At 37.6% G+C, this 27,464-nt stretch overlaps 1 protein-coding gene across 2 annotated transcripts in view; it reads right to left on the bottom strand.

Moving 5' to 3' along the window:
- Positions 1–27,464, bottom strand: part of GRIN3A (glutamate ionotropic receptor NMDA type subunit 3A) — a 151,288-nt gene that overhangs the window by 101,182 nt on the left and 22,642 nt on the right. For both annotated transcript variants that reach the window (XM_026013172.2, XM_026013173.2), the window contains exon 2: positions 4,613–5,217. In XM_026013172.2, the coding sequence (XP_025868957.1) occupies positions 4,613–5,217 (605 nt within the window). The remainder of the gene's footprint in view (positions 1–4,612; positions 5,218–27,464) is intronic.

Raw genomic sequence — 27,464 nt, 5'->3', positions numbered from 1 at the left:
TTAGCCAAGGGCCTCACCTAATATTAGTAAGCTTCAACAAATGTTTGTGAATAAATAAATGAACTAATTACTGCCTACTTGATACAGAACTGACCTGCAGAAGCTGTTCAAAGAATCAAGGCAAGATTCTATGGCCTGTTTAGCAGCTGAAATAACTACCAGGACTATAATTAGTAAAGTAAAGGGTCAGGGACTTCTTAGGCTCAGGGAATGAGGTGTCTGTAAGTGTCTAGACTCTGAATTCTTAAAAAAAAGATAACAGTCTTTGACCATGCTATGACTAACCCAAGAGAGCTCTTTCTCTAGGAACAATAGATTCATTAGAATCCAGTGCCTAAAGTAAGCATGGAAAAACCCTAATCCTAGGAACAATAGGTCAAACTCCTACTCACTTTTGCCAGATTCTGGCATTTATAATGCAGTAAGGCAGTAAACGAGGGCAAGGCTAAAACCAGTTTTGAGAAATAAAAACAATTTTTTATCATAATGGTTTAAAAAATCACTTCCAAGGTTTTTATGCTATATTACTTTTTTTGCTTAATTCGTTACAGGATTATGATTTTATAAATATGTCGTGGCTAATGTTCAGTCATTCAAGTGACACCCAGTATGCATATAAAATGCACACTTCTTAGCTTGGCATGAAAGCCCTGTGTGGCGCACTATCAAATTAACTACTTTTCCAGAGTCATGTCAAATACTCTTCATATGCAATGTATGCTCCAACTGTACCAAATTTCTCTTTTGAGTCTTGGTGAATATACATATGCCATTTTCTACGAGTGACTTTGCTGCAAACCAGAAAATGACTCGTTTAGAAGGATTCAATTCCAGTGTTTCCTCCTTGGTGTCTGAGAAGAGTTCATTATTTCCTCCTCTGTCTGTATGGACATATCTCTACTTTAAAGAATCATGTATCCTTTTGTTTTATAATCATTTCCTTACTTTTCGACCTCATGCACTGAGCTGTCAGCTTGAAAATGGCAGGATGCAGGAGGATCCCTGGGTGGCTCAGTGGTTTAGCACCTGCCTTTGGTTCAGGGCGTGATCCTGGAGTCCCAGGGTCGAGTGCCGCACTGGGCTCCCTGCATGGAGCCTGCTTCTCCCTCTGCCTGTGTCTCTGCCTTTCTCTCTGTGTGTCTCTCATGAATAAGTAAATAAAATCTTTAAAAAAAGTTTTAAAAAATGGCAGGATGCAGGTCTTCATTCTGCCTACCTCACCCTAGTTCAGCAAATAGCCATCAGCTGCCCCAAACCCCTCATATTACCAAGTAACATACCAGATTTCATTGCCTCAAATAATTATTAATAAAATAACTTGCAAATACATTGTTAAAGATCATACTATGAACTTAGCCCCCCAGTGGTTTTGTCTACATGTACTTATGATGGACATTTGCTCTGGGGTGTGGGGACCCTGAAGAATAAAATCCCTTATGCCTATAATTACATCTATGTAGCCTGTCATGAGAAATAGTTTTTCTAGTCTAAAGCATATGTTGAAAAATTCATGTTTTTTGGCGATTTCATTAACATTTTAAAATGTTAACAATTATGTCAGCCCAAACTGAAAATGATTGTGTGAGAAATGAAAGCTTGCATAACTGACACTCGCTATTCAAGGCTCATTATCCTCATGACTTTCGTGACGCAGTGAAGGAGTGGGGTCAGCCTCACAAAATTTAGGAACAATTAAGAAAATTACCGTATGCAGATGTGACTTATGGACTGAGAATAACGAACTTCCTAAAAGACCATATTCAACAAAATAAATAAGACTGATGGAAATTCCACAGATGTTTTATGGCTTAAGGCAAGCTTTTCAGTTATTCATTATAAAGACTCCTTCCAGGGTTTAGCCCACTTCCCTTGAACCTTTCCCGAACACTTTGAAACTTTCTCTTTGACCATGTTCCTCAGGGAGTCCAAGAAGTCCTAGGCATATTTCCTGAAGTTCCTGGAGTTCACTCTCAAACACATCCATGGAGATAAAAACATGGTCACTGACCCTTACACATTGTGAATTGCTACTGGGCTCCAAACGCCTTACATTCTTCTTTGAAACATTCAAACTTAGTGGAATAAACATATGGTAACAGCCACAAGGGCAAAGGTTATCCACAAACCTGACATTTCATTCCAAAAAAAAGAAAAGGAAAAAAAGACTACATTTTTAATTTAGACAAAATGCTATTTATCAGCCACCTATTTTTCTTCTACAGCCACAGATAATGAAGGATGTAAATATAATATAAAATTTCCTTTCCTTCCTTCTATTTCAATAAATGCCTATTAAATGGCTGCTATGTGCTAGGTATTAAACTAGGCTGAATAATAGTGTCTCTACTTAATAGAATTTATACTTTAGCTCAGAAGTCAGACACATAGACAAATAATGATGATGGAATGGGCTAAGTACCATCATATAATTTCATGTACAAAGTACCATGGGATCCTTGTGAAAGGAAGCACATAACTTTAATATAAATTAAACCTTGAGGAGCCAGAAAGATCAGTTTGATCTTGATAAAATGAACCTCTAGGGTATATACAACCCAAGTCAACAAATATTTCTCCCTGTAGTTTCTAAACATTTTTAGGATCCAAACAGAATCATTTTTCTTGTGCTCTCCATTTTATATGAGGCAGAAAGATGCTAAATAACTTAATATAGCTTTCATAAGGGGTTTTTCCTGTCTGCTGTTTATGATTGCCCTTCCTAAATAATGACTATTCAAATTATACATAAAAGTTTTGCTTATATTTTTGTATGAAGGAGAATTTTCTTATCCTAGATAAAATCCTGAGCCTCAATTAGGTGCTAGTTCAAAAATAGTAGATTAAATCTTGATAGCGGCTGTAAAATAAAATATGCAAAGACTTTAATCTTGTGGAAATTCAAATACAATATGGGGAAAATGGAAAAATGGAAAGTTCACATGATGATGGAATATCTAATTTTATCATTAGTAGATTCCTAACAAATGAATTTTAAATTATTTTATTGTATCAACATTCCTTAGGGAGTATACAGGCTATGACTAAACTGCCAGTATATGGTATTTAAGATGTCTCCTTGCACGTAGTTGATGCTCAATTCATATGTGTAAGATTAAATGTAAAATGCTTGTGACGGCCTGACATTCCATCAAATAGTCATATCTTTTCAAAAGGCAAGACACTATGAGGTTGTCTTTTGTTTTTCAATATAGTAAGATGTCCTTGCTCCACAAGGGCTGCATGCTCAGTCAGAAGAGCATGTGACTCTTGATCTCAGGGTTGTGAGTTGGTGCCCCAAATCGGGCTTAGAGATTACTAAAAATAAGTAAATAAACTTTAAAAATGGGACCAGCCTGGAGCTAAGCCCTCACCTCTAAAAGAGCAAAAATTTCTCTGATTTGGTCTTTTTGTTTTTGTTTTTTTGATTTTTTTTTTTGATTGATTTGGTCTTTTTGATTACAGGTGGTTTTTTTCAGGAAAAAAGCTAGGCCCCTATTAAATATCTTTTAAAGATATTCTCCTTTTGCCAGGGATCATGAAAATTATTTCCATATTATAGATTATTCTTGAAATTAAATGGGCTATTTCATTCTATCCTCTGAACCAGACTGAGAACCTGGAGAAGAAAGGTACCTAAATAAAAAGTTACCTAATTAAAGGTGCCCAATTATCTATCTATCTATCTATCTATCTATCTATCTATCTATCTATCATCTATCATCTATCTATCATCTATCTATATATAAAATCCCATGTTTTTGTCAATTAAAGTCTTGTGGAACTCTTAGTTGTGTCCAGCTATCCATTCTCTCTCTCTCTCTCTCTCTCTCTCTCTCTCTCTCTGTCTCTATCTATCTACCATCTAGCTAGCTATCACCTATCTTTACAATGACCCCATGGATAGTAAGATCTATTGTTAGATAGATAGATTGTCCATTTTAGAAAAATGGAAACTAAGACTCAGAGAAGTTAAAGTAACTTGACTGAGTCACACAAGCAGTAAGTGGCAGAGCTAAAAAATCAAGCTCAGAGAGTCTGGCTCCAGGCTCTATGTCTTTACCACTCTATACTGCTTTAAGCATCATGGCCTGAGAGGAGAGGGAAAAATCCATTTCCTACTTGACTAATTTTTTTCTCTGTATAGATTTAAAGAGATTTGTCTAAGTCTGTTGGTTTAAGAGTGGGCAGGGACAGAAACATTTGTTGGGTATCTATTATGAGCTGGCACAGTGTTAGGTACTTTTCATATATAATTTCATGGTATCTTAATTATCATATATCAAGCTATTCAATATAGTCTTCGCTTATTAATTAGAAAGCTGAGGGTCAGAGTTTTAAAATAACTTGTCAAAAATATCTAGTAAGGGTCTAGGCCAGGGTTTAAAAGCAGGACTGCATAGTCCCTACTATACACAGTGTGCTTTCAAATCTGTAGATCAAATTCCAGATGACAGATCATGAAACACTAGCCTATGTAACCAGAAGTGTCTCAGAAATATTATTAGAGTTAAAAGCTACTCAGTCAAGATTTCTGCAAATGGGTGAGGGAGGGGAACTTTACTTCCTGTCAAAACCCTACGAATGGGGATGTAACATAGGCCTTGCATCCTACCTTGATAAATATTGTCCTGAAGTGAGATTTGCAGTTTCCACATCCATGCAGTTCATCGTGCTGGGAATAAGTGCTAGTTCTGGCTGGATCATGGTGGCTGTGGCTACAGCTCTTGCGACCAGTTCCATGGCATCTTGTACATAGTACTCAAAGATGGATTGTGTTGTTTTTCCATGAGCAATGAGCCCTAGGGGCAAACCTTCTGTCCTCAGTTCCTCAACATTCTGGGAATCCCCCAGCACCCAACGAAGCTCAGGGGGTGTTACTCCAAACTGGGTGGTAATTTCGAAAATCCGCCGGATACTTTCCATGTCACAGCCAAACATCACCATTGTGGGCGTACTGTTCTTAATGCTCTCAAGCTGGACCTGCAGGAAGCTCAAGAGGTCCTCGGTAGAGGAGAGGTTGGTGGTGATGTTGATGACAGATCCAAGGTGGAACTTGGAATTCTTCTGGGTAAGGAGGAGGAAGTCGGTGATGTTCCAGTCTTCTTGGCACAGCAACAAGCTAAAATTGTACCAGTTGTTCATGGTCAGGATTGAGACAGTGACATCAGCATCAGAACTTAATGAATTTTCTAAACTCAGTTGTAGGTGAAGGGGATTCTGTATTTAAAGATATGAAAAAGAAGAATTAGAAAGCATTGGCCAAAGATGGTAACATGGGGTATTTTGCTTTCTTATGAGGCTTACTTAATCCTTTATTTAAAAAAAAATCCTTTATTTTTCCCTGCAATAGTCAAATGCCTCTGGGATAAAATTCCCATCATCTGGAAAACAACTTTCGTATCTAACTGAATTATTGAATACTTACAGCTGATCTTCCTTGCTAAGAGTACCAGAGAGCAAATGGTTTTTGGTGTAAATGTCAGGGCTGAGGCAACAAGTCTTAAATTTTTATCAAGCTTTTCTACTTCCTTATAGCTTGTCCCCTTCATGTATTCCATTACCAACTATGGCTGTTTTTAACTCATTTGTTAAATTCTCCTCTCAGGTGAAATAATTAAAAGAAATTATGTTTGCTTTCCTTTAAAATTAATAGCAGAGAAGGCTAAAACAGTGCAGACACCTGTATAAGAATGGTGTGGAAAATGGACACATCAGTTTACTAAACTTTTAGCCTCTGAGAAAGGCATTTTTAATATATACGGTGCTACAGTCTGAATGCTTGTGTTTCCCCAAAATTCACATTGAAATCCTCATTAATGCTCAATCTGATGGTATGAGGAGGTGGAGCCTTTAGGAAGTGACCAAGTCATGAGACCAGAATCCTTATGAATGAGATTAATGCCCAAGAGGCTCAAGAGAGCTCCCAACCCCTGCTACTGTGTGAGTACATAGTGAAAAGTTGGCAGGTTGTTACCCAGAAGAGGGCCCTTCCTCGATTATACTGGCACACTGATCTCTGACTTCCAACCTCTAGAACTGTGAGAAATCAATTTCTGTTGTTTAGAAGCCACTCAGTCTGTGGTATTTTGTTAGAGCACCCTGAATAGATGAAGACCTATGTTATAATTAGCAATATATACATTAGGATAAAGTGTATAGCTCAATACTGAAGGCTTGATTATATTTGTGTCTACTGAGAAGGGATTTTTCCTGTGAAATGTGTGCCATTTAAATACATTGATGGAACTTCCATCACAATTTCATCTACTTATGGAACTCACCAAATCAATGAAGGAAGAGTATTTTTTTCTTATTATCTTTTCTTATTCGAAAAGTCGCAAGTCATTAATCATACAGGTGAAGTGGAAATAGTTTTCCAATGAATAAATTTGTTAACTGTTCTTCCTGAGAGCAGACATTCGACTTACTTATCCTTTACCATTCCTGAGAATGCTTAGCACAATACCTTACAAATATTAGGTGTATAATAAATATTGGCTGAATTTAGCTAAACATGTTCTCACTGGAAACTAATAGACTATTGGCCTATTTTTGAGAACTTCCAAACATTCAGCCAAATAATATATGTAGAAAAATGAGGAAGGCTTTCTTAATAAAGTTTCAAGTGCTGAACAAAATGCAAGTGTGGCCTCCCCTCTCACCTAAAAATGTGTAATGAAAAATAGGATTTGAGATGAAATTTTAATTCTATGAAGGACTGAAAGAATCTTAATATGAGCAGACTAAGGAGTGAAGATTCAGAAGGGACTTATGGGAGAAAGACTATGGCTAAAAGCATTAAATGAGAGCAATCATGCTAAGAGGTAGGATGGAGTTTTAAAATTTATTCGAAGAAGTTAACTTCTGTTTTTCAAGTTAATCTTTTAAGCAGGGTTTGTAATGATCAAAACAGAACTTCTGATCATCTATGGGCAACATTCAACACGGAGAGGGAAAAAAAGCCCTTCAGGATCTTGAGTAGGTGCTATATGTTTAACCTGGAAGCCAGTATTAGTAATGGTAGGAAGGACATGAGAAAAGTTTTTTTTTTTAATTAAAATTTAATGACAAGATTAAATGTGAGAAGCAAAAAAGGGAGAAGTGTTAGAAACCAGGGGACAGCATCCAATAAGAGGTAGTTCCTGGTTTCCAGGCTTGAGATGCCATACAAGATCTTGAGCTTGCCTTCCTCACTCCTACTCTTGATCAACATAAATTCCTCCAGAATGTTCTTCTTGTCCTAAAAAAGCTAAAAGGCTTTTCTTCCTTTGTATTTCCTCCTCTGCTTTAACCCTCTTCCAGAAGCAAAAAGGAATGGAGGGCAAGCTCTACATTTAGCTGGCAGGAACAAATTATTCCCAACTATCTTCTTGGCCTCAGCTCCCTATTTTGTTGCCAGCTTTCTTTGTACAACATAAATATGACCATATCGTTCTTCTGCACCATAATCTCTGAGTCACCCATAGAACAAATTTCAGAATCAATAGTATGGCTTAGGAGGCCATTTCTAGTCTTTAGCTTCACCTCCAACACTCCAAACATGTACACCAAGATGAGTCATAGTGGACAATTTATTTTTCTTGTATCAGAGTGAGCATTTTCACACCTATACAAATTTGGTATGTTGATCCCTGCTGATTTCCTGTAATGGTGATTTGGGTTTTGTTTATTTAATTGTTCCTCTCACTCCTGACCAAGCAGAATTGATCACCTCATGTCTGTGTCACGGTCTCATTTTGGTCATTCCTCTAATACAGAATTCTTGACACCATAATGTAGCTAGTCAATTAAGTGTTTATCTTCCACACTAGACTGGAAGTTTCCTTAGGATAAAGATCACATCTCAGTCATCTCTTATCACACAGTTCTTAGTTAATCAGAGATAGTATTTGTCAAATGCCATTTTCTTTTGCTTGCTTCAAGTCCTAGGCTATGATCATAATCTCTGACTATGGACTGAAAGACTGAGAAGAAGACCAATTCTAGCAGAGCTTCAAGACCCGATATTTTGCTCCTAGTTGGAACAAAAGCTCATCCATAAACTTCCTTCAGAGGGATTCATTAAATTGGTATGTAAGGAGCAAGCTTTAATGTAAGCAGGGATAAAAATATTGTCCTTTGCTAAATAGGGAAGTGAAATTAGCTAATCATATTGAACATTTAGCACCAAGCAGAAACAACTGCATTTGGCATGAAAGTGACATGATAGTAAAATGAAGGACAATCTTCTCTCCTCCACCATGAATACTTATTAATCCATATAACCACACTCATCCCTATAAACAATTCTATTAAGAAATTCCAGTTGTTGGAAGTTAATCCTTTAACAAACTTAACACCATTCTTCAAAAAATATTTATTATAACAGTTTGGAAGCATCTAGTGATCTTATATTTATCTAGTAGCCTCAGATGCAACATCTTTCAACTTCTCTCTATGTAATATAGTAAAAGCAGAGGGGCAAGTGAACGTGCATGCACGTGTGCACACGCACACACACCTATTAATCCTTCTGTTACTACTTCCCTTTATTGGTACCTAAGATGGTACGCCATTCTGTTCCATTAATTTGTTAAGATTTAATTCCCATTATAATCTGCTTCAACATTATTTTGGAGTCTAGAATTCCCAAAAGTATAGGGCAAGAATGGTCATGCTGAAATGCACACATGGAATGAAATCTCAAGTCAAGTGCAGAGCTGAAGAGAGCAAGGAGCTGCCAAGATGGCAATGCTGTTGCCAGTGTCAGAAAACTGCAAGAGTGTTAAGAATCATTCAATGGTGTAAGGAAAGATTTCTTCATCTGCTATGTATTGATAACTAACAGAATACTAAAATTCCACAGAAAGTTAAATCAGGCAAGAATCGCAAGAAAATTGGGAAATAGAAAAATGATAGAGGGGCCTTGCCTTAAGAGATATTAGAATACATCAGAAAATGCAATTTTTATAAAACAAAAACTAAAACAGGGAAGTAGTAACAGAAGGATTAATAGGTAAATAAATAGAACAACTGAGTTAATGTATGTAAAGAAGCACATTGATTTAATAGACACTTTGATTTAATTGATTTTAATCTTGATATATGTTGCAAATCATAAAGGACTGTGGAAGAAGTACACATGGAATTAAGAGTTGAGAGAAGAGATTGTTTTTGAAAATAATTTCATTTAAATTCCTAATTCCACCATATATATTTTTTAAGATTTTATTTATTTATTCGTGAGAGACACAGAAAGAGGCAGAGACATAGGCAGAGGGAGAAGCAGGCTCCCCTCTGGGAGCCTGATGTGGGACTCGATCTCACACCCTGAGTCGAAGAAGGATGTGCTTAACCACTGAGCCCCTCAGTGGTCCCTCCACCATATATTAAAAATCAATTCCAGACCACTTAAGAATTAAAAGTATAATAGTAAATCATTAAAAGATAGACCTAATAGGTACATATGTTTCAGAAATCACAATGATGAAGAGAAATATATTAAACTAAAAATTACAATATACCTTATTTCTAGCATTAATCACCTATCATAAATAACAGCAACAAAAGGGGAAACATGAGAAATAAGAGAATATGTGCAACAAATTAGATAGACAAAGAGTTAATGTTCACTAAATATGAAGAACATTTACTAATCAATCAGGAAATAGAATCCTCAACTGAGCACTCACTCAATCAAGAAAAATAATTTTTAATCTTCTACTGTGAGCCATGCCTCTACAAGAAATTTCCCGTTGCCTGTATAGGGATTGAGAGACAATATAAAGGTATGTAGACAAATAAACAGTAATTATAAATTATAAAAATTACTGTAAATGAAACTAAGGATGTGGTAAGAGTGGGAAAGGGGGAAGGGGGTCCCAGGAAAAGTTTGATAATTATGATTAGTATGGTAGTGGATGCAAGTATCTGTACTATATAAGCACTCTGCAGTTAGGACTTCAGCAAAAATAAAGAATGTATATAAAATGAATAATCACTATATATAGGTAAACATATATAACAATTCATAAAAACATACACATTTAACTAATATTGTGGTCTCATTTTGACCATCCATTCTCTCTCATCTAGATACTACCCTTCTAGTCCCAGATAAATGGTTGGAAGCACCACCTGCTTCCGTATTCCCTTTGATTCTTCACTTTCCTCTTTTATAGTGTCTGCAAAATTTTTCCTTAAGCCCTAAACAGTCCATGCTGGCTCAGCCACAGTTGAGCTTGTCTCTCCTTTCCTGGGGCAGTAAGTATAATGGCTAGGGATTAGGAATCTTGGTAATCTCTGAAATTCTGGCTCCTTCATTTGTAAGCCAAGTGGCCTTCTACAAGTCATGTAAAGTATCTCGGAGTCACAAATTCCTCATCTCTAAAACTAGGATAATTCTACCTCCTACCTTACAGGTTCATTGTGAGAATTAAATGTGAGAATGTGTAATGCATGGGGAGTGCCTGGCACACAGTGAGGGCCTGGTTGGTAAATGGTAGCTGTTACAATTTGCTTAGAATTAAGTCATTATTCTTTAAAAGTGCTTTTAAAGTGACTGCCATGTATTTTTTTCTTTGCTATTGTTCTTTTTTGTCTATTTTCACAAAATAGTCCCTGCCATATGTATCTTTTACTAATACCAATTACACCAACTCCCTAGCAGGCAAACAGCCACTCTGTCTCAGGCTGTGGGAGGCTATTTATTTGGGAGACAGTTGTGTTCACCGCAGAGTAGCAGAGTATCTGCCTTCCCCCAACCCCCCCTCACCACCGCCCCCCATCCCCCCACCCCCCCACCCCCGCCACACACACACAAAGAAAAACCCCCCAAACTCTTTTTTCTTTGGTGCTGGTTCTAGTGTCACTTTACAAGTTAAGGAATTTTTGGCGCCAACTGCTGGAAATCCCCCATCAATCTTTGTTCTTCCTGAGAGCACAGATTCAGCTATTTTCTGGATCAGTAGAAGTTTCAAAAACAAGATTGGCTGCAGTAAAGAGCTTGCCAGATGCTCTGAGACGTTCTCTGACAAGAGAAAAGAGGTAACGAAGCCAGGTTCGTTTTGAGAGTGAAGAAAAAATGAAACTCTCTCAGCTCTTTCCTGGGCAAGCAAACCATTGAGTTTTGCCTTGTAGGCCAAAGCTCAGAAAGCTCAAGTGAGCATAATATTTCCACTACTTTTAACAGAGATGAAATTCCCTTCCTTTCCTAAGTCTGCTGATTACTGAAAGTGTTCAAGGAGCTCAGAACTGGCATTCTCTTCTGCTACTGCTTCTCCTCAGCCAAGGAGGCTGCAGTTTTGTGGTTTCTCATTATCTCACACCTCATTTGACCTATATTATACAGAAGTCTTTTTTTTCTGAAAATTAAAGCCTAGTCTTTTAGAAGCCTAGGCTTTTAAAGAAATGAACTGTTTGTTACCATTGCATTAGGGATTCAGGCAAAAATAAGGCAGAGTCCATGCCCAGAAATTGTAATCTAATAATAATAATAATACAAATGAAGAGCCAGTATCTACTAATGGCCCTGGTGCTTTACGCATATTGTCTTATTTTTTCTTCACAATGGCCTCATGAGGTGACTCCCATGATTAGCTTTTAAAAATAAATGACAAAATTAAGGCTCGGAAAGGGTAATTTTTTTTTAAGGTTGCACAGCTACTGAGAAATAGAGCCTGGATCCCAAATCCAACTTTGTAGGACTTGAAAGCCTGTGCTTTTGGCTAGTACTCTGTACTACTCCTTCCACTTTATAAGAATGTGTGAAGTAGAACCTTGACATTTATAGACTTAATATTTATAATTCTGATTATTTGCAAGTAACCCTCATGGAATCAAGTCACTTTTAAGATGCATCACAGCACGGGTTAGAATGACATGCCCCCTGTGGCTGGCACCTGGGAGCCGGTGAGGGGGCTAGCCTGCTGCCCAGCATGCACATAGCTTCCCAGCAGTTTTCTTCACTCATCCTTCCATTTGTAGGAAGGAAATGACAAGATATGTATTTCTTCATTAACAGCAATTTAACAACAAAAGCCAGTCGTATAATTAATGACATCAGTTTTGTGTTCGGTAGAATAAGAAAGTTTGGAAAGGCTCACTTAAATTTTTCATTTAGGTTCTACTGAATTTTGTGGTTGAAACTATAATCTGTAATGGTGTTCAATCATTATGTATGGGGGGTGTCAGCAAAAATCTTAGGATACATCCCTTGGATTTTTGAGTGATATATAAAATAGTACATAACAAAGTAGTAGAACACAACGAATGCTTCAGAAGGCAGGATTGTGGATGCATGGGGCGGTTGGCATAATATTGCCAATCAGGCTGGGTGCAGTCTGTTTCATTAGACTAGAATCCACCTGGAATAGATAGGACACTGTAGACTGACCTGGCCTTAGGAAGAAACGTTGGCAAGCATAACATTGTCTTCAAAAACAACTGACTGATTTATTCATCCAACAAAACATGTTGAAAGCCTATTATATACCAGACCATGGATAGAATAATGCATGTCTTCAGGTGGAGGAAACACTGGAAGTATGGCAAGCTATATCCTTTGAACCAAATCAGTCCTTCTTCATTTCAGGCTCACTTCCAAAAAGGGGAGTCAGAGGCATAGCAGGTTGGTTTGGGGTTGATTCCTCAAGTTACCTACACTCAGCTTTTGATCACACATTTTTTTTCTCATTCTATTTCCACTTAATTACTGCTATTCAATTTGTTTACCCATGTCCCACTCCATTTCTGCTTTTTGTTCTAGATGGTTATACTTTATTTCTCTCATCTGACCTTTTGTAATCTTCAGAGCCGGGTTTAAATATTTGGCTCTTTGGCTGCCACTCACTCTCTGAGCCCTGCTCTCCCAGACCACTCATGTAAAATAGACCTTTCCCAGATGCAACTTCTGGTGCTTAAAACTATCACTGGTAAACTTGGGGCAGGGAGGGCTTCGATCAAAAAGATGTGGCTGCCGAAGACATGTAGTCATAAGGTGCTTAGGAGAGTGGTCAGCTCAGGTAAAATGTCCAACACAGAAAAAGGTGAACCAAGGACAAAGGGTCATTGGAAATGTGGGCATTTGACATCAGGAAAGACTGTCAGCGAGCAAGAAAATCCAATACCTTGGTCTAGGGTTCAGAAAGTCACTGTAATTTCCAGGAGAGTCCAAAGGAGAATATAGTGGCTGTATTTGGAGTTGTAATTGTGGTTCTTTTATCAGTTGTGTGTAACAGACTTTGTGAAAATCATTTAGCCTTATGGAGCTTCATTCTTCTTTTCTGTGCAATAAAAATGATACTACCTACCTTGCAAGGTTTGTGAGGACTAAAATACATAATACATATAAAACATCAGCACATAGTAAATAGTAAGAGGTAATCTATAATAATGCTGCTGCTGCTGCTGCTGAGATTAGGAACGTTATAGTAAGAGAATCTAAGTATAAGGCCTAGACTGGTGGTATACTCGGTTTATTTAATAAACAATTGAATATGTTTTTTTGAGCAACTGTTTTGTGCCAATGCTGAATGCTGACTATTGGGACTGCGGTAGTGAAAAAGACCAATATTATCTCTCTTTCATGGATTTCAAAGTCTGTCATCCCTATCAGGACACAAATTGATAATTTAGAAATAAAGCAGAAGACTGGGACAAGAAATAGGGCCCAAGTAAGGTGAACTAAACAGAATGGTGGTTTGGTTTTTGAGTTTTACATTATGGGGCAAATAGCATCACAGCCTTCCTGCTTACATTTTGGACAAGCTCTGGATACTGGGGCAAGACCAAATCTACAGGTAGAGGTCAAGGGGCCATGGATGAATGGGAAGGGAAGAGGAGGCTAGATGGAGGAAGAATATGATGCTTTGGGAGGCTTTATCATATGCCTAATGTGTAGTAAATGTGTGGTAAACATAGGCCTCTTTCTTCTTAGAGTTGTGAATAAAAGTAGCACGCTTCTCTGGGCTGACGTAGTCGATCCTTCCCTGATGACTCAGGTCATTTTGATGTCTGCGCTAGTCATTGTACCTGGCTGCAGGACCGTGATGTGTTCAGGGGCAATGGAGCCATCAGGTGTCCATGTTGACTGAACCAAGGGGAACTGAGCTTATGGCAATTCCAGAATTACCGAGCCTCTTTAGAAACTATATTTTCTCTCTTTTCCTGCCACAGTGTCAGGCCGTCCCCTATCCCTTTTCATTATCCCAGCATGCCTTCATCAACTTCTTGAAGCCCCTTTTAAGATACTCTGACTTAGAGAAAGAGCATAACTCTCATGGGCACCTGGGTGGCTCAGTTGGTTAAGCAACTGCCTTTGCCTCAGGTCCTGATTCTGGAGTTGCCTATCTAGTCCTAGGGAGCCCTAGGGCTCCCTGCATGGAGTCTGCTTCTCCCTCTCCATCTGCTCCCCCCTCCCCTTCGTGCTCTTGCTCTTACTTTCTCTCCAATAAAATCTTTAAAAAAAAAAGAGCATAAAAAATAAAATTAAAATAAAATTTAAAAAATAAAAAAGAGCATAACTCTCATGTAACAATTTTTTCTAAAATATGAGTAAAATACATCAAGACCATCCTATAAGCAAAATGGATCAGCTTTAGCAGTACTGAGGAGGCTGTGGACTGGTTTTGAGATCAGGACTATTCTGGGGATTGTGGTTTCCATTTCTTCAGCTGTGATGAGAGAATTATTACAATAGTCGACCAACTACTTCAGAGCAGTGGGGGACCATGTGATGCTATGCATGTGAAGGTGCTTTATGAAGCACTTTATGAACACTATAGAAATAGAAGGCAGGATCTGTTTGCATATCTATGTTCTGGACAGTAGGGGTGGCAGGATCAATAACCTAGAGAGAAGTAAAGGAGGCATCGCTGGAACAGGATATTAAAGCTAGATTTAATTGTAAAATTCTATGCCATTTTTAAATGCTCATATTACAAAATGACAAGATTATTTGTTACATTTTAAGAACTTTTAGAATACAGATGTCAGTTTGAGACTGATTTTAGTTACTATTTCACCACCCAGATTTTGGTCAAATTAAGTAATATTTGAATGAATGTACACATTTATATGTATCAGCAGGCAGATGATTTATAAGATAATTAAAATTTATTGAAGTGTTCAAACTATTGTTATAGACACTCTCGGTGACAAACTCTGGCATATTTTCTTATAATGGGAACCACTGAAATGTGCACCAGATAATTAAACTGTCTAGCATCCAAGTTAAATTTCCTATGGAAATTTGATTACTTTATGTCAATGCAGCTTGAAACTATTATTAAGAGATGGCTTATGTCACATGCTAATTTGCTTTATTACAATAAGAATGAAAACTCAGCTAAATGATGAGTATTTCTATTTTTAAATACCCTCTAGGACTGACACCACAGTTGACATAAGCTTTTTTTCTCAATTTCTTAAACCATTCTTTTCTTTTTTTTTTTAATGATACAAGTACATGTTTTGTACATTTAAACCATGTTTCAACTAATAGTGATGTAATATGGCTTTTATATTATACTGGTTTAGCACCCTAGATTAATTTCATAATTGTAAAATCAGTTTAATTGCATAACAGCTTCTTATTTCATTTTGAAATTAAAAAAAATTTGTATAGACTCATATTCATTGCTTGCTCCCTGGCATTGACCAGTTTAACACTCTAAAGAGTATTAGCATGCCATTAAACAGTATTTCAGTAAATTTCCATTTTAGCACCTTATTTCAAAACTTGTGATCCACTAATTATGATTAAGCTTTGCTGCAATGACATTTTATTTTACTTGCATTACTAGGCCCACATTAGCATAATTAATTCTTTGTACCTTTCAGATCCTGGTTCAAAGTAAGAAGGCACTGGAAATGTTGAATTTAGTTCTTAGAGTCTCTGGTTGCAGAGGCAGTACTTTCTCATGAATTAGTGATCAAACCCAGAGGCTCTTTAAGCAGTTCTGGTGACCTCAGATCCAGAACAATGAACAGGTCTATGTTCTTTCAGGGGGGTCTGTGTGAGCATTATCACTAATTATGCAATGAAAAAAGGTCTAGTTGGCTAGTTATCAAGTTTAAGATTTGGATTACATCTGGCTCTATTGTGAACTCACTTGTCAAATCATTGCTTATATCTATTCAAGCCCAATAATAAACAGGGCAGATTTGTTAAGTTTGAATGATCTACCAGAAGCCAATTAGTGTACTTATGATCTTATCATTTGGTTTGGAAGGGACCTTAACGTTCAGCTAACACAAACTTTAAGGAATGCCATGGAGTAAGGGGTAAGAATGAGTTAACGGCATTTCTCAAATTAGGAAGGTTACTAATTTTTTAAATTGAGGCAGTCTGTCTTCCTTATATCTTCAATGAATATGATTGCATTTTAATATTTATGAATATCTGCTTGTGTTTAATTTTATCTTTTGAATTTTAAAGGAAAGATTCAGGCTCAGCCCAAACTTGCACACTCTAATTCTCTCTGTAATCCTTAGGCCACAAATAACTGACCCTTATAAGGGAAGTATGAAGAGTGCATTGATTTATGAATTCAATAATTTTTCTTCCCCATCGTGACAAACATATATAATCACATCATGTCTTGAGAGCACAGAAACATTAATTACTAATATATTTAGTGCTAAAAAGAATCAAATCAAATACAACGAGTTTTCCGGGTTTCCATCTGATTTACTGTATGAGCCCTGGAATTATGTCTTTCTGGAATTATTTACTGCCCATATACAGTTATTCTGTTAACATTTTTTAGCCTCTGTTGGCATTATTTTCTTTGAAACTCTTCCATATCACACCAGAAGCTTTTAGGCTTTAAAATGGGAAGAACCTCCAAAGACCATCTCTATGTTTTCCAAGTTGGTCCTGGAGCACAAACCCAAAAAGAGAACAGGGACCTTGAGAGGTCTTTATTATTTCTGGAAAAAAAGGGAATTGATAACACTGTCTTTATAATACAGATCAGCACTCATAATGCTAAATTCATGATGTTGGTGATTTTCTCTCCTTTCTGTGTCCTGGATGTTCCTGGAGAACGCCGATATCCTATCTCTTGCTTCTCTCTCCAGATTACACAGGATCCATCAGAGTGGACAGTGATTATTTCTATGTACTCTAGCCCTCATGCTTATCTCCTCTGAAGCACAAGAGTGGTGTCATCTTGTCCTGTTTATTCAATTGTCTAAATATATCAGTTTCCTTTTATCTTGGAAGCCATCCCCCAGAACTTGGAATCCCCCAAGCACTTCAGCTGTGTCACCTCCACATGCATAGGTAGGTCATTTTCTGTGCCCAGAACACTCTAGCTCTCTTTTGATCTCATGAACTTCCACACAGCTTTCCTCCAGCTACACGTTGCAGACTTGCTTCACCCTCAAGTTGTGTTATATGCCTCACTTTAATCTGGTGCCCTTCCACACTGTGCACATCCCCCAATCATTTATTACATGGCATAGTCATTATTCCTTTCTTCAACTCTCTCCTTCCCTGGACCGTTCAGGGGCTATATGGTCTTTTATATAAAGTAAAATTCTGAGAAACAGTGCCCAGAAAATATGAGACTCGCAGCAAAGATTCGTTGCTTAAATGAACAAACAGTGATGTGTAGTTTAGATTTAGACAGAGAAGCCTGACCTTTAGCTGAGATGTGGGTCTATTTTTTATGACTCATTTTCCTTCCTATTTGACTAGTAGGGTTCTCTCTGGAGGCAAGAGTAATTATTATCTGCTTTCCCATAAAATCTTATCCTTCTAGATGACACAAATATTCTCTGATGTCAATCAGAAAAATGGCACCTGAATGCTGAGAGGATTGACAGGATTGCTCAATTGCATATGTGCCCGAGGCACTGTTTAGAAATACAAGTGAATCATGACATGTGCAAACTCAGTGTGTGTCACTCATTTTCTTTACACTAAAGATAGTTGTGGGGAAATATCTATTGTGCCTTATAAATTATTCATAGTCAATTTTGTTTAAATGATCAACAATGATGCATTTAAAACATAATCGAATATACGAAAGTATCAATATTGAGGCAACCGTTCAGTTGCTCATTGGTTACGTAAAGTGAAGTACCGTAACAGCACTGGAGAAATGACTTTGGAATCTCTGACCGACTGAGAATGGTATTTGAACAAAGTACGTGGAAGTGACAGTAAATAAAGAAGATTATGTTAAGAGAAAGAAGACTGACTAAAGCAAGATGATAGAAGTTTTATCAGGATTTTGAAACTTAAAATAATACACCTATTACTATGCACAACCATACATATCTTAGCATTTAGCATAAAAAAGCAAGTAATCAGGCTTCTATTTACTTGAATTCAAAGACACAGCTATACATGGCCTGGGGGAGGCGGAGAGGGGAACTTGGACAACCAAATTACAGTACAATTCCTGCTGCTCCTTTTTTATGCAAAGTGAAAACACTTCCCCCAGATGGCTGGTTCGTTCTCAACAGTCAGGTCTCAGCTCAAATTTCTGGACTTTCTGCTTAACATTAACAGCCTTCCCACTGAACCACCCACCATCAAATCCATCACCTTCACGGATCCTAACTTCATCTTCTTGAGCACTGGTCAGTGATGGAAACTAACTTCCTTATTTGTTGATGGGCTTGTTCAACATTCTCTCACTATGAGGCTGAAAGTTTTCTGGGGGGTGGGGGCAGAATAATGTTTGATGGCATTTGTTGGTTGAATGACACTGACTCGAGTTATCTATTAATATTAAAATTTATCTTTTCCTCTAAAAACTTTCAAAATCTCATTTTTTGGCTGATAAGACATGTTCCAGAAGTTTTCCCCTTGAAATTAGTTTGGGATGGTTGACCATAGAAATCTGTCCTTCTTTGCTACCTCTGTCTCCACTTTACCTCCACTTCCTCCTCCATCCCTGTCTCTGTTTTCATCTTTATCTTGGTCTTTAAATTTCTTTATCAACATTTACTTTCTTTGTGGCTGAATCTCTGGTTTTCTCTTGCTTAAACACAAGGCAAAAAGAGCTTTCTTTAAAAGGAGGATACTAATGGCAAGGGACTGTATTTACTGAGCATTAGAAATAATTGTCATTGTATTCAAACAGCTTGCTGCTTTGGCTATTGTCCTAAAAAGATGATACATTTTAGATATTATTTGAAAAAAACTCATTATGGTACAGCTCTTTACTGCAAAATTGGCTATCTGTGGATCCAATCATGTTTCCTAAAATATTCTCATACAGTATTTTCTGATAGAATGGGGCTCATTTATTCAATACCTTAATGTAATGCTGTAGAGAGGCAAAATTTAATCCTTTGGTGTTTGACATCATATTCACTTCCAGAGTGTATCAAGTTTCTAGGCAATATATTTTAGATACATTTCTCTACAGAAAATATTTGGTTGAGTTGCTACTATATGCCAGGCACTGTTACATATATTGGGAATGTAATGGGAATGAACAAAATAGACATGCCCTCTGTCTTCACGGAGCTTAGAGTTTTAGGGGGGAGGCAAATATTAATAAAAGAAAACGTTAATAAGATAAAGAATGATAATAATAGGTAACACTTATTGGATGAGTGTTTACTATGTGCCAGGATGTGTTCTGAGTGTTCTACAACTATTAATTCATTCAATCCTTACAATTCTATGCTGTTGGAACTACTAATGTGCCCATTTTCAAAGGATGAAACTAAGGTCACACAACTAGCTAGAAGCCAGGATGGGATTCAAAATGAGTCTCTAGCAGCCATTCTTTTAAACACTGTATTTCACTACCTGGTGAGACTTGTTAAAAAAAAAAATGAGAGATTCATTCCAAGTAAATTTGTAATTATGACAGTAAGTTCCATGAACCGAAAGAAAGTAAAGAGTCTAGAGAATATATTCCAGAGTGGCCTAGTCTGGGAATCAGGCAAGATTTTCTTAGAGAAAAGGAGTTAGAATTGAGACTGGAAGGATTTAATTAACATATATTTCATTCCTTCCAGCTTAGTCCTGCCCTACCTATACTACTGGAACTTTCTTTTCAAAGGAATACACAGGTCTTTCATTGAGAATTGGTCATTAATTCATCCTTCTGACCTTTCCATTTCCTGCAAAATAATCAATCTCTGCTGTTGATTAACATAATGCAAAGTCAGAACAAATGAATATGGGTCAGAGGCACCTAAAAACCCCCTGGGTGGCCATGGTCTGTCTTAGGATGAATATGATGCCATCAGTAATAACCCTAAGAAGAAAATAATAATAACCATGATTTTTTTTTTGTGTGTGAAATATTCTAGCCACTTGTAGATAAAGCTATAGTTTGGAGAGGAATAATTTAAGAACAACAAAATCAGATTATGCAATCAGGGAGCTGGGAGGACTGACATTATTGCATTTAATTCATGACACGTTATAGAGTAAACCATTTCAGGGAAATGGAGCCTCTCCTTTTAATGCAGGTCATTAGGAAAACACTCCTCACTGTCCATGTGGCTGAACACTAGAATGTGCTGCCAGAGGAGGTCATCATAGGTTCTTTTTAAGCAACAGCTCATTTAATTCCCAGATAGGCCAGGAAGCTTCAATTTGTTCCTTGGACACAGATTTCATTCTTCACCCCAGCACTTATCTAAAAATGTAGAATGTTGCACACACGGGAGACCAAGAGAAAGAACGAGAATGAATGTATTGCCAAATGACCAAATTTTATAGTCTCTCAGGTCCGAGAGACAATTGATCGCTTTTTTTTTTCACTTGCAGATAAAACTTACAGATTTCAGGAAAGAAATCACAGACTTGTAATGAGGTGGTGAGACTAAATCAGCAAATGAGAAGCAAGAAACATCCCAACAGCAATTATTCAGCAGCCACTGAAATTTGCAAAAGATGCCAGTATCTCCCAGGAGAGCAAACAATCATGATGTTGAAATGTCAACTGTGGAAATAGTATGTTAAAAATGCAGTGCGAAATTTCCCAACAGTGTATTTTGTCTTATGGAGTGTAGCATCATGCACAACAGTCCGTAAGTAGCCCCGGGGTTGTAGCTACATCAGTAGAAATCTCTACTTCTCTGTCCATGGTAATAGTTAATGAACTGAGGACGCCTGGGTGGCTCAGCGGTTGAGCATCAGCCTTTGGCTCAGGGCATGATCCTGCAGTTCCGGGATAGATTGCCACATCGGGCAACCTGCAGGGAACCTGCATCTCCCTCTGCCTAAGTCTCTGCCTCTCTCTGGGTCTCTCACAAATAAACACTTTAAAAAATAGTTAATGAACTGAACTGGGGCCACACTGGCTAGCTTAATTTATTATCACCAATATCAACAATGGCATTCAATCCAAACCTCATATACACCCACTTGACTGCTCTTCTTTATGGCTAGTTTCTTGTTTGATCCTGCATATCTTTAGCACAGCAGAGAGGCCTCCCTTTTGGTTGCCCTTGTGATGCTTTCTTCATAATGTGTTTTAAAATATCGCAGATTGGCAGCTCCTCTGATATAAGATATGGACAGAGATGGGGCTCAAAGTATTTTAGGCACAGACTAATTATTCATACACTTTTGTCTCTAGCTTAAGTAAGCACTGTATTTTTTTGTTTTAGATTTTTACAATTGCTCCCAGTACTAATAGAAATGTTTTGAACACCCCATAATATGCCCATAGTTTTAAGATAATATTAGTGCAATTGTTTTCATTCTTAACTCTGGCAGACAATCTATTGTAAGGATCTGGGATTAGTCGACAGTGAACTTTTACTCCCTTGGAATGCGAGGTACCTCCAGGCAAGGGTAATGTTCTGCTATTCTTCACATGTAATGTTTCTGCACAGAAGGAGAGTGGAAAGGAGCATGAAGTCAGAAGTGGCTCACTTCTCTTTTGAAAGTTCTTTGGCAAGACTTTCCCCTTAATGTTAACCAGTTGTTTCTTGCTGAAAATCCAGTGAAGAAAAGAGGGAGTTCATCAATGCAAAAGGTTGAGGGGTGGTGGTAGTGCTCAGAGGTACTGAATATGTAACAGATTTACATTAAAAGGGAATGAGAATAAATCTACCATTTGGATGAAGAATGTAAAATGAGCTAGCTGGGGATCCCTGGGTGGCGCAGCGGTTTGGCGCCTGCCTTTGGCCCAGGGCGCGATCCTGGAGACCCGGGATCGAATCCCACGTCGGGCTCCCGGTGCATGGAGCCTGCTTCTCCCTCTGCCTGTGTCTCTGCCTCTCTCTCTCTCTCTGTGACTATCATAAATAAATAAAAATTTAAAAAAAAAAAAAATGAGCTAGCTGATGAGGGTAAAATATTTACGTTCTAAAGGGTCCTGAGGCCATGTCAGTGAGTTAAGTGTTAGGAGTAGTCAACAGATCTCTAAGTGACTAATACAACACATTTAAGGACTTGAATAGCTAGCTTTATGTTTTCAGAGATTTAACATTACTTATTATGGGCAATGGGTTGTCCAATGATGGGGAAGACTGGTGTCATGTGTCCTTTAAATATCTCTTCAAACAAGACAACGTGGTTTTTGTGATGGTTTTGTAGATAGGACCAATTGAAGCATATTTTGCGCCAACTGGGAATTTGCTCCACTGAGAATTATGTGATAGTATTGCTAAGTCATAGTGTGGGAATGGAATTCTCTGCATGAAAAAAGAGATGGGGTACTGTGGGTTAGCCCCCACTGAGCTCAAGGTCATGGATATTAATATAGTCTAGGAATTATCTATATGATACCTACCATGATAGGGTTCTATTTATATAATTAGAATTAATAATGAATGAGTCATTTTGATTTAGAGATCCAGAATTAAATTTATCATCTGCTTAAGGTATAAATCTTCAGAAATAATGGGATAATGATTTGTCTTATGCATTTCTATGGCTAACCTGACATTTTTATACCAGATGACTGAGCATCCAGCTCCAAAATTATAAGGTCTACACTAATGTCTCCCAGATGTTTATTAAAAGTCCTCAAAGTAACTTTGCAGACTCTCAAATAAAATTTTGCAGTAAATCCTCAACATATGAATATGTCATAGGACGTATTTTATGAATCTCATATAATAATAGAAAGCTCAAGATTAAAATTTTAACTGTCGTAAATGTTTTTATAAACCTTTGAAAAAGATGAATCTTTTTCAAAGACCAATGACCATAGCACACAGGCAATTCCGAAATGCTCCAATGACCTTTGGCCATAGACCTACTCTTAACTGCAAGTTCTGGTTTTCCCAGCCATAACCTGTATTACAATTCTTTGAGTATTTCTTTTTCTCTTTTGAAACCGATTTTTCCTGAGACGATGGATTGCTTAAAATTTCTAGAAGTTAGACACGAATAAGGGAAGCTGATGATAAAAATATTAATATGTACTCAAGGTCAAATAGGTCTCAGAAAATTCAAACAATCTTTTCCAGAAAGAAATAAGATTATGTATCCATCTCAGCAGCTTCGGATGATAATAAACAATGTTTTAAGATGCCAAAAGGGTAATCTAATGGCAATTTTGAAGAATATATCATTTATTGAAACAGAATACAACTTTATGCTTCTGGGATCTTTGGTGGAATATCCCTGTTTTTATTGAGGCAGCAGACTCCGGTGATTAAAGTCTCAAGAGAGGAGTCAGGACCTTTGGATTTTGAAGTTGGTGCCATAACAGCTCATACATTCACTACTAAGCTCTCAGAAGCAGAATCTCTGAATCCACGATGATTTAGAGGACAGAGCACTGGACTTAAAATCAGCAAATTTCATTTAATAGTTGCATGGTAAAATAGTCTACCTGAGGCTCAGTTTCTTTATAACTTCATTTGTAATTTGGGTGGGTAACACCTTCCTCCTAAAGATATTGTAGGTTGTTATGTGTACGGGAGTTTATGTGAGCTGAAATTACATTGTAAATTGTAAAATCTTCATCAAATGAGAATGAGTGCTTTATTGTACACATACCCAAAAAAGCCCATGCCCTGTACCCAAGACCTAAAGGGAATGAGACATTACCCTAAATTCACATTGCACTTATTCCTCTTTCAGTTGTGATGGAGTCTGGGTTAGAAAATGCAGGAATGGTATTTCTAAACCTATCAATATGATGGTGTAAAGAAGGGGCCTATCAAACAGTGTTATTTGGATATCCCAAACTTAAACTTATTCTACATACAATCTTTTTTACTATTATTCCTGTAAATTGTTTTTCATGGAAACCCTTTGTTTTAGAGAATTGAGTGAATTCCAGTAATTTGAGAGGCCAGAGGAAGAGCTATAAAGAGATTTGAAGTATTGTCAGTATCAGGCCAGTCATTAAAAACTGGAACTTTATAGGTAAACGATAACTTGGAGACTGGGCAGAGTAGGGGTGGGTGAGTGGAAACTAGGGAGCTAACATATTGAGGATTTAAACCTCAACTATCAACAAATCTTGAATAATAGATAATAGCGGTATTGTATTCCAACGAAATTCTGTCAGAGAATTCTTATTTTTCTGAGTCTCAAACAGAAACATAAATTAAGATAAACATTCATTTATTGTTGCATGGCGAATGCCAAAGTATGTGCAAATATTAGTAATCTTTTGCAGACATTAGTGGATATATTAATGTCTGAAGGTGACTAATGTCCTACATCTATTCTCAAGAGCAGTAATTTCTTAACTAAAGAGAGATCTCTACTAGTTTAGAGATCTGTAATAGGTTAATTCTTTCCAAATTCTACCCTGTTCTATAGATTTCTATTTATGGCAAAAATGTATAATCAGTTTATCCAAGTTGCTTTTCTAATGGAGAGGCTACTGAGGACAGTCAGCTTCCGGTGATGAGGTACCTGAGGGAGGATTTTTGCCAAACAATGACAGTGACGTTACAAGGGCATAAAGTCAACTGGCAACCAGTCATTGTTCCAGGCAATCTGAAAGACAAAGTACATGGCCAAAACAAATAATTCACATTAACATATTTTCCTAAACTTCGTATTGTCTGATTCAACTATCTGTTTAGTTCAGATGAATTGGAAAATTGCCCAGTCTCCACAGCTCTCAGCAGTTAGGCACACATGCCCAACATAGTAAGTTAAATGTTGTGAAATAATAATTTTATTGAGAATAAAACAAAATCAAACAATGTTGAGCAAAGAGACATTAATTACTCACAAATGCATCTCAGAGTTAGAAGAAATCATAGCATCAATGCCAGACATGATATGAGGCAAAGCTGCATAGGGACTTTGGAGATACACAGAGTGAATGTGACTCCTAGCTATGCCTCTTTGTAGTTGAGTGACCTTGAGTAACTGAGGTTCTAAAAATAAATGATGTTAACCAAGTAACTCCTGATCTCTTCACCAATAATATTTGGGTAAAAAAATATTAGCTACCTCAGAAGATTTAGTGAGAATTAAATATGAAAATGCACTATGCCTAGCGCATAGTAATGGTGCAATGAATGACTCACTGAGTGGGTATGGCTATAGTCTCTCAGCTCCAAACCCACTTTTTCCCTCTCCACTTTGGGATGCAAGAGCTAGTACTCTAGTACCAGCTAGTACTCTAGTACATATCACATTTTGCTTTGCCAGGAGGATCCTGGTATGCTCTGCCAATAGAGGCCACCAAAAGGGGAATCCAAGACTGGAGGAAGAACAGGGTCTTGCTTCCTCCTGTCCTCTCTTTGCTTCCGGTGGGTTTCCTGTCTGCTTCTGATTCCTTTCAGTATCGCTCCAGCAATACATGTGCACCCCTTCAGAGGTTCCTTCTCAGGGCAGAATTAAATCTGAGGCAGCCTAACACTTGCAGAACCACTTTTTCCTGTACCCTTAGAAATACCAACACCAACCAGCCAGTTTGGGGTTTGGATCTGAGCCTTTTAGGATCCATCCTTAGAGCTTAGAACCACCACCACCAGCTGAACAGCCCCACTTTTTTTCAGATATCCAAGTTTCAGCTTCACAAGCTCTTCCTCTAAGTTTCTAAGTGTTAATATTAACACTCTTCCTATTGTTTCCTCAGCTCTGGGATGGTAACTGGTTCCAGATTGTTTCTTTCATACCAGGGAGTTTTCTTCTTATCCTTCCAGTACTTGACTAACAACTTTGTACCATCATGTTAAAAATTTCTCTCTTTAAATAATTGGTGTGGCTTCTATGTCTTGTGTGGCCCTCACTGATACACTGAATATCTGTAACAGTTTATATAATCACTTGGACAGCTTTTTTTTTTTTAAGATTTTATTTATTTATTTGAAAGAGACAGAGATAGTGAGAGAGCACGAGTGGGGGAAGAGACAGAGAAGCAGGCTCCCTGCTGAGCATGGAGCCAGAAAGACATGGGATCATGATCTGAGCCAAAGGAAGATGTTTAACTGACTGAACCACCCAGGCACCCCTGGACAGCTTTAGAAGATCTTGGTTTTGAGTTAAACTTCCCCCTAGCGACTAGCACCCATGGGGTCCTTTTGAACCACACAGAACTACTTCCTTCATGAATGTTACTAGCTTATCCAGTATTGGCATGTTTCAGACCAGATTACTGCTCTAAAGTCATAGAACTAGGTGGAAGAAGAAATGAGGCAGACAAGGCAGCCAGTAGGAAATGGCATGAAGGCATGGATAGAAATGAAATGATTGATACTCTGTTCAAGCTTAAACCACAGTGATGGATAACCGTTCTAGAGCTTATTCATAAAATTCCAATAAAATGCACAAACTGATATGATGCAGCATTCCTCAACTTCCCACTAAAAAACCAAATAAGACATAAAAATACATAAGCTCACAACTCTAAAAACCTCTATTAACAATCAAGAATGTTGCACAAACTGCAAGCTGGTGGAAGAAGAAAAAATATGAAATTAATATTGTATCTGAAAGTAATAGTGGCTAATATTTCTTGAACATTTCATATGTATCAGGGCTTTCTTAACACTTTCTATAGGTTATTTCATTTAATCTTTTTAAAATTCAGTGGAATAGATCCTATTATTATCCCTATCTCATAGATGAGGAAACCAAATCATAGAGAGATTAAGTGACTTGCCTAGTTGCAGTTAGCTAATGTAAGTGTCAGGATGGGATTCAAACTCAAGTAATCTGGGTCCTCTAGCTCATAACTTCTATACTGACTATAATATCTTTCCTTCTACCAGTCAGTTAAATTAGTCACCAAGGCCCGTCTATGGTATGGGCCCTGCTTTTTGAGGTAGTCAGAATGACATTCAGTCATTTTTTCCCTCTGGTAGTGTTTTTTATTCCTGAATCTAGATAAAATGCATCTCCATGGGAAGAGTGTATGGGAGAGGTTTAACTCCCACATAAAAAGCACTATAGAAAAAAAAAAAAGCACTATAGCAAGGGGATGTCTGGGTGGCTCAGCAGCTGAGCGTTTGCCTTTGGCTCAGGGTGGGATCCTGGAGTCTCTGGATCAAATCCCACATGGGGCCCCCTGCATGGAGCCTGCTTCTCCCTCTGCCTGTGTCTTTGCCTCTCTCTCTGTGTCTCTCATGAA

Source organism: Vulpes vulpes, chromosome 12 (genome assembly GCF_048418805.1).
Source record: "Vulpes vulpes isolate BD-2025 chromosome 12, VulVul3, whole genome shotgun sequence".
NCBI classification, from domain to species: domain Eukaryota; kingdom Metazoa; phylum Chordata; class Mammalia; order Carnivora; family Canidae; genus Vulpes; species Vulpes vulpes.
The sequence above is the reverse complement of the archived record's forward strand: the minus strand, read 5'-3'. Positions and strand labels throughout refer to the sequence as shown.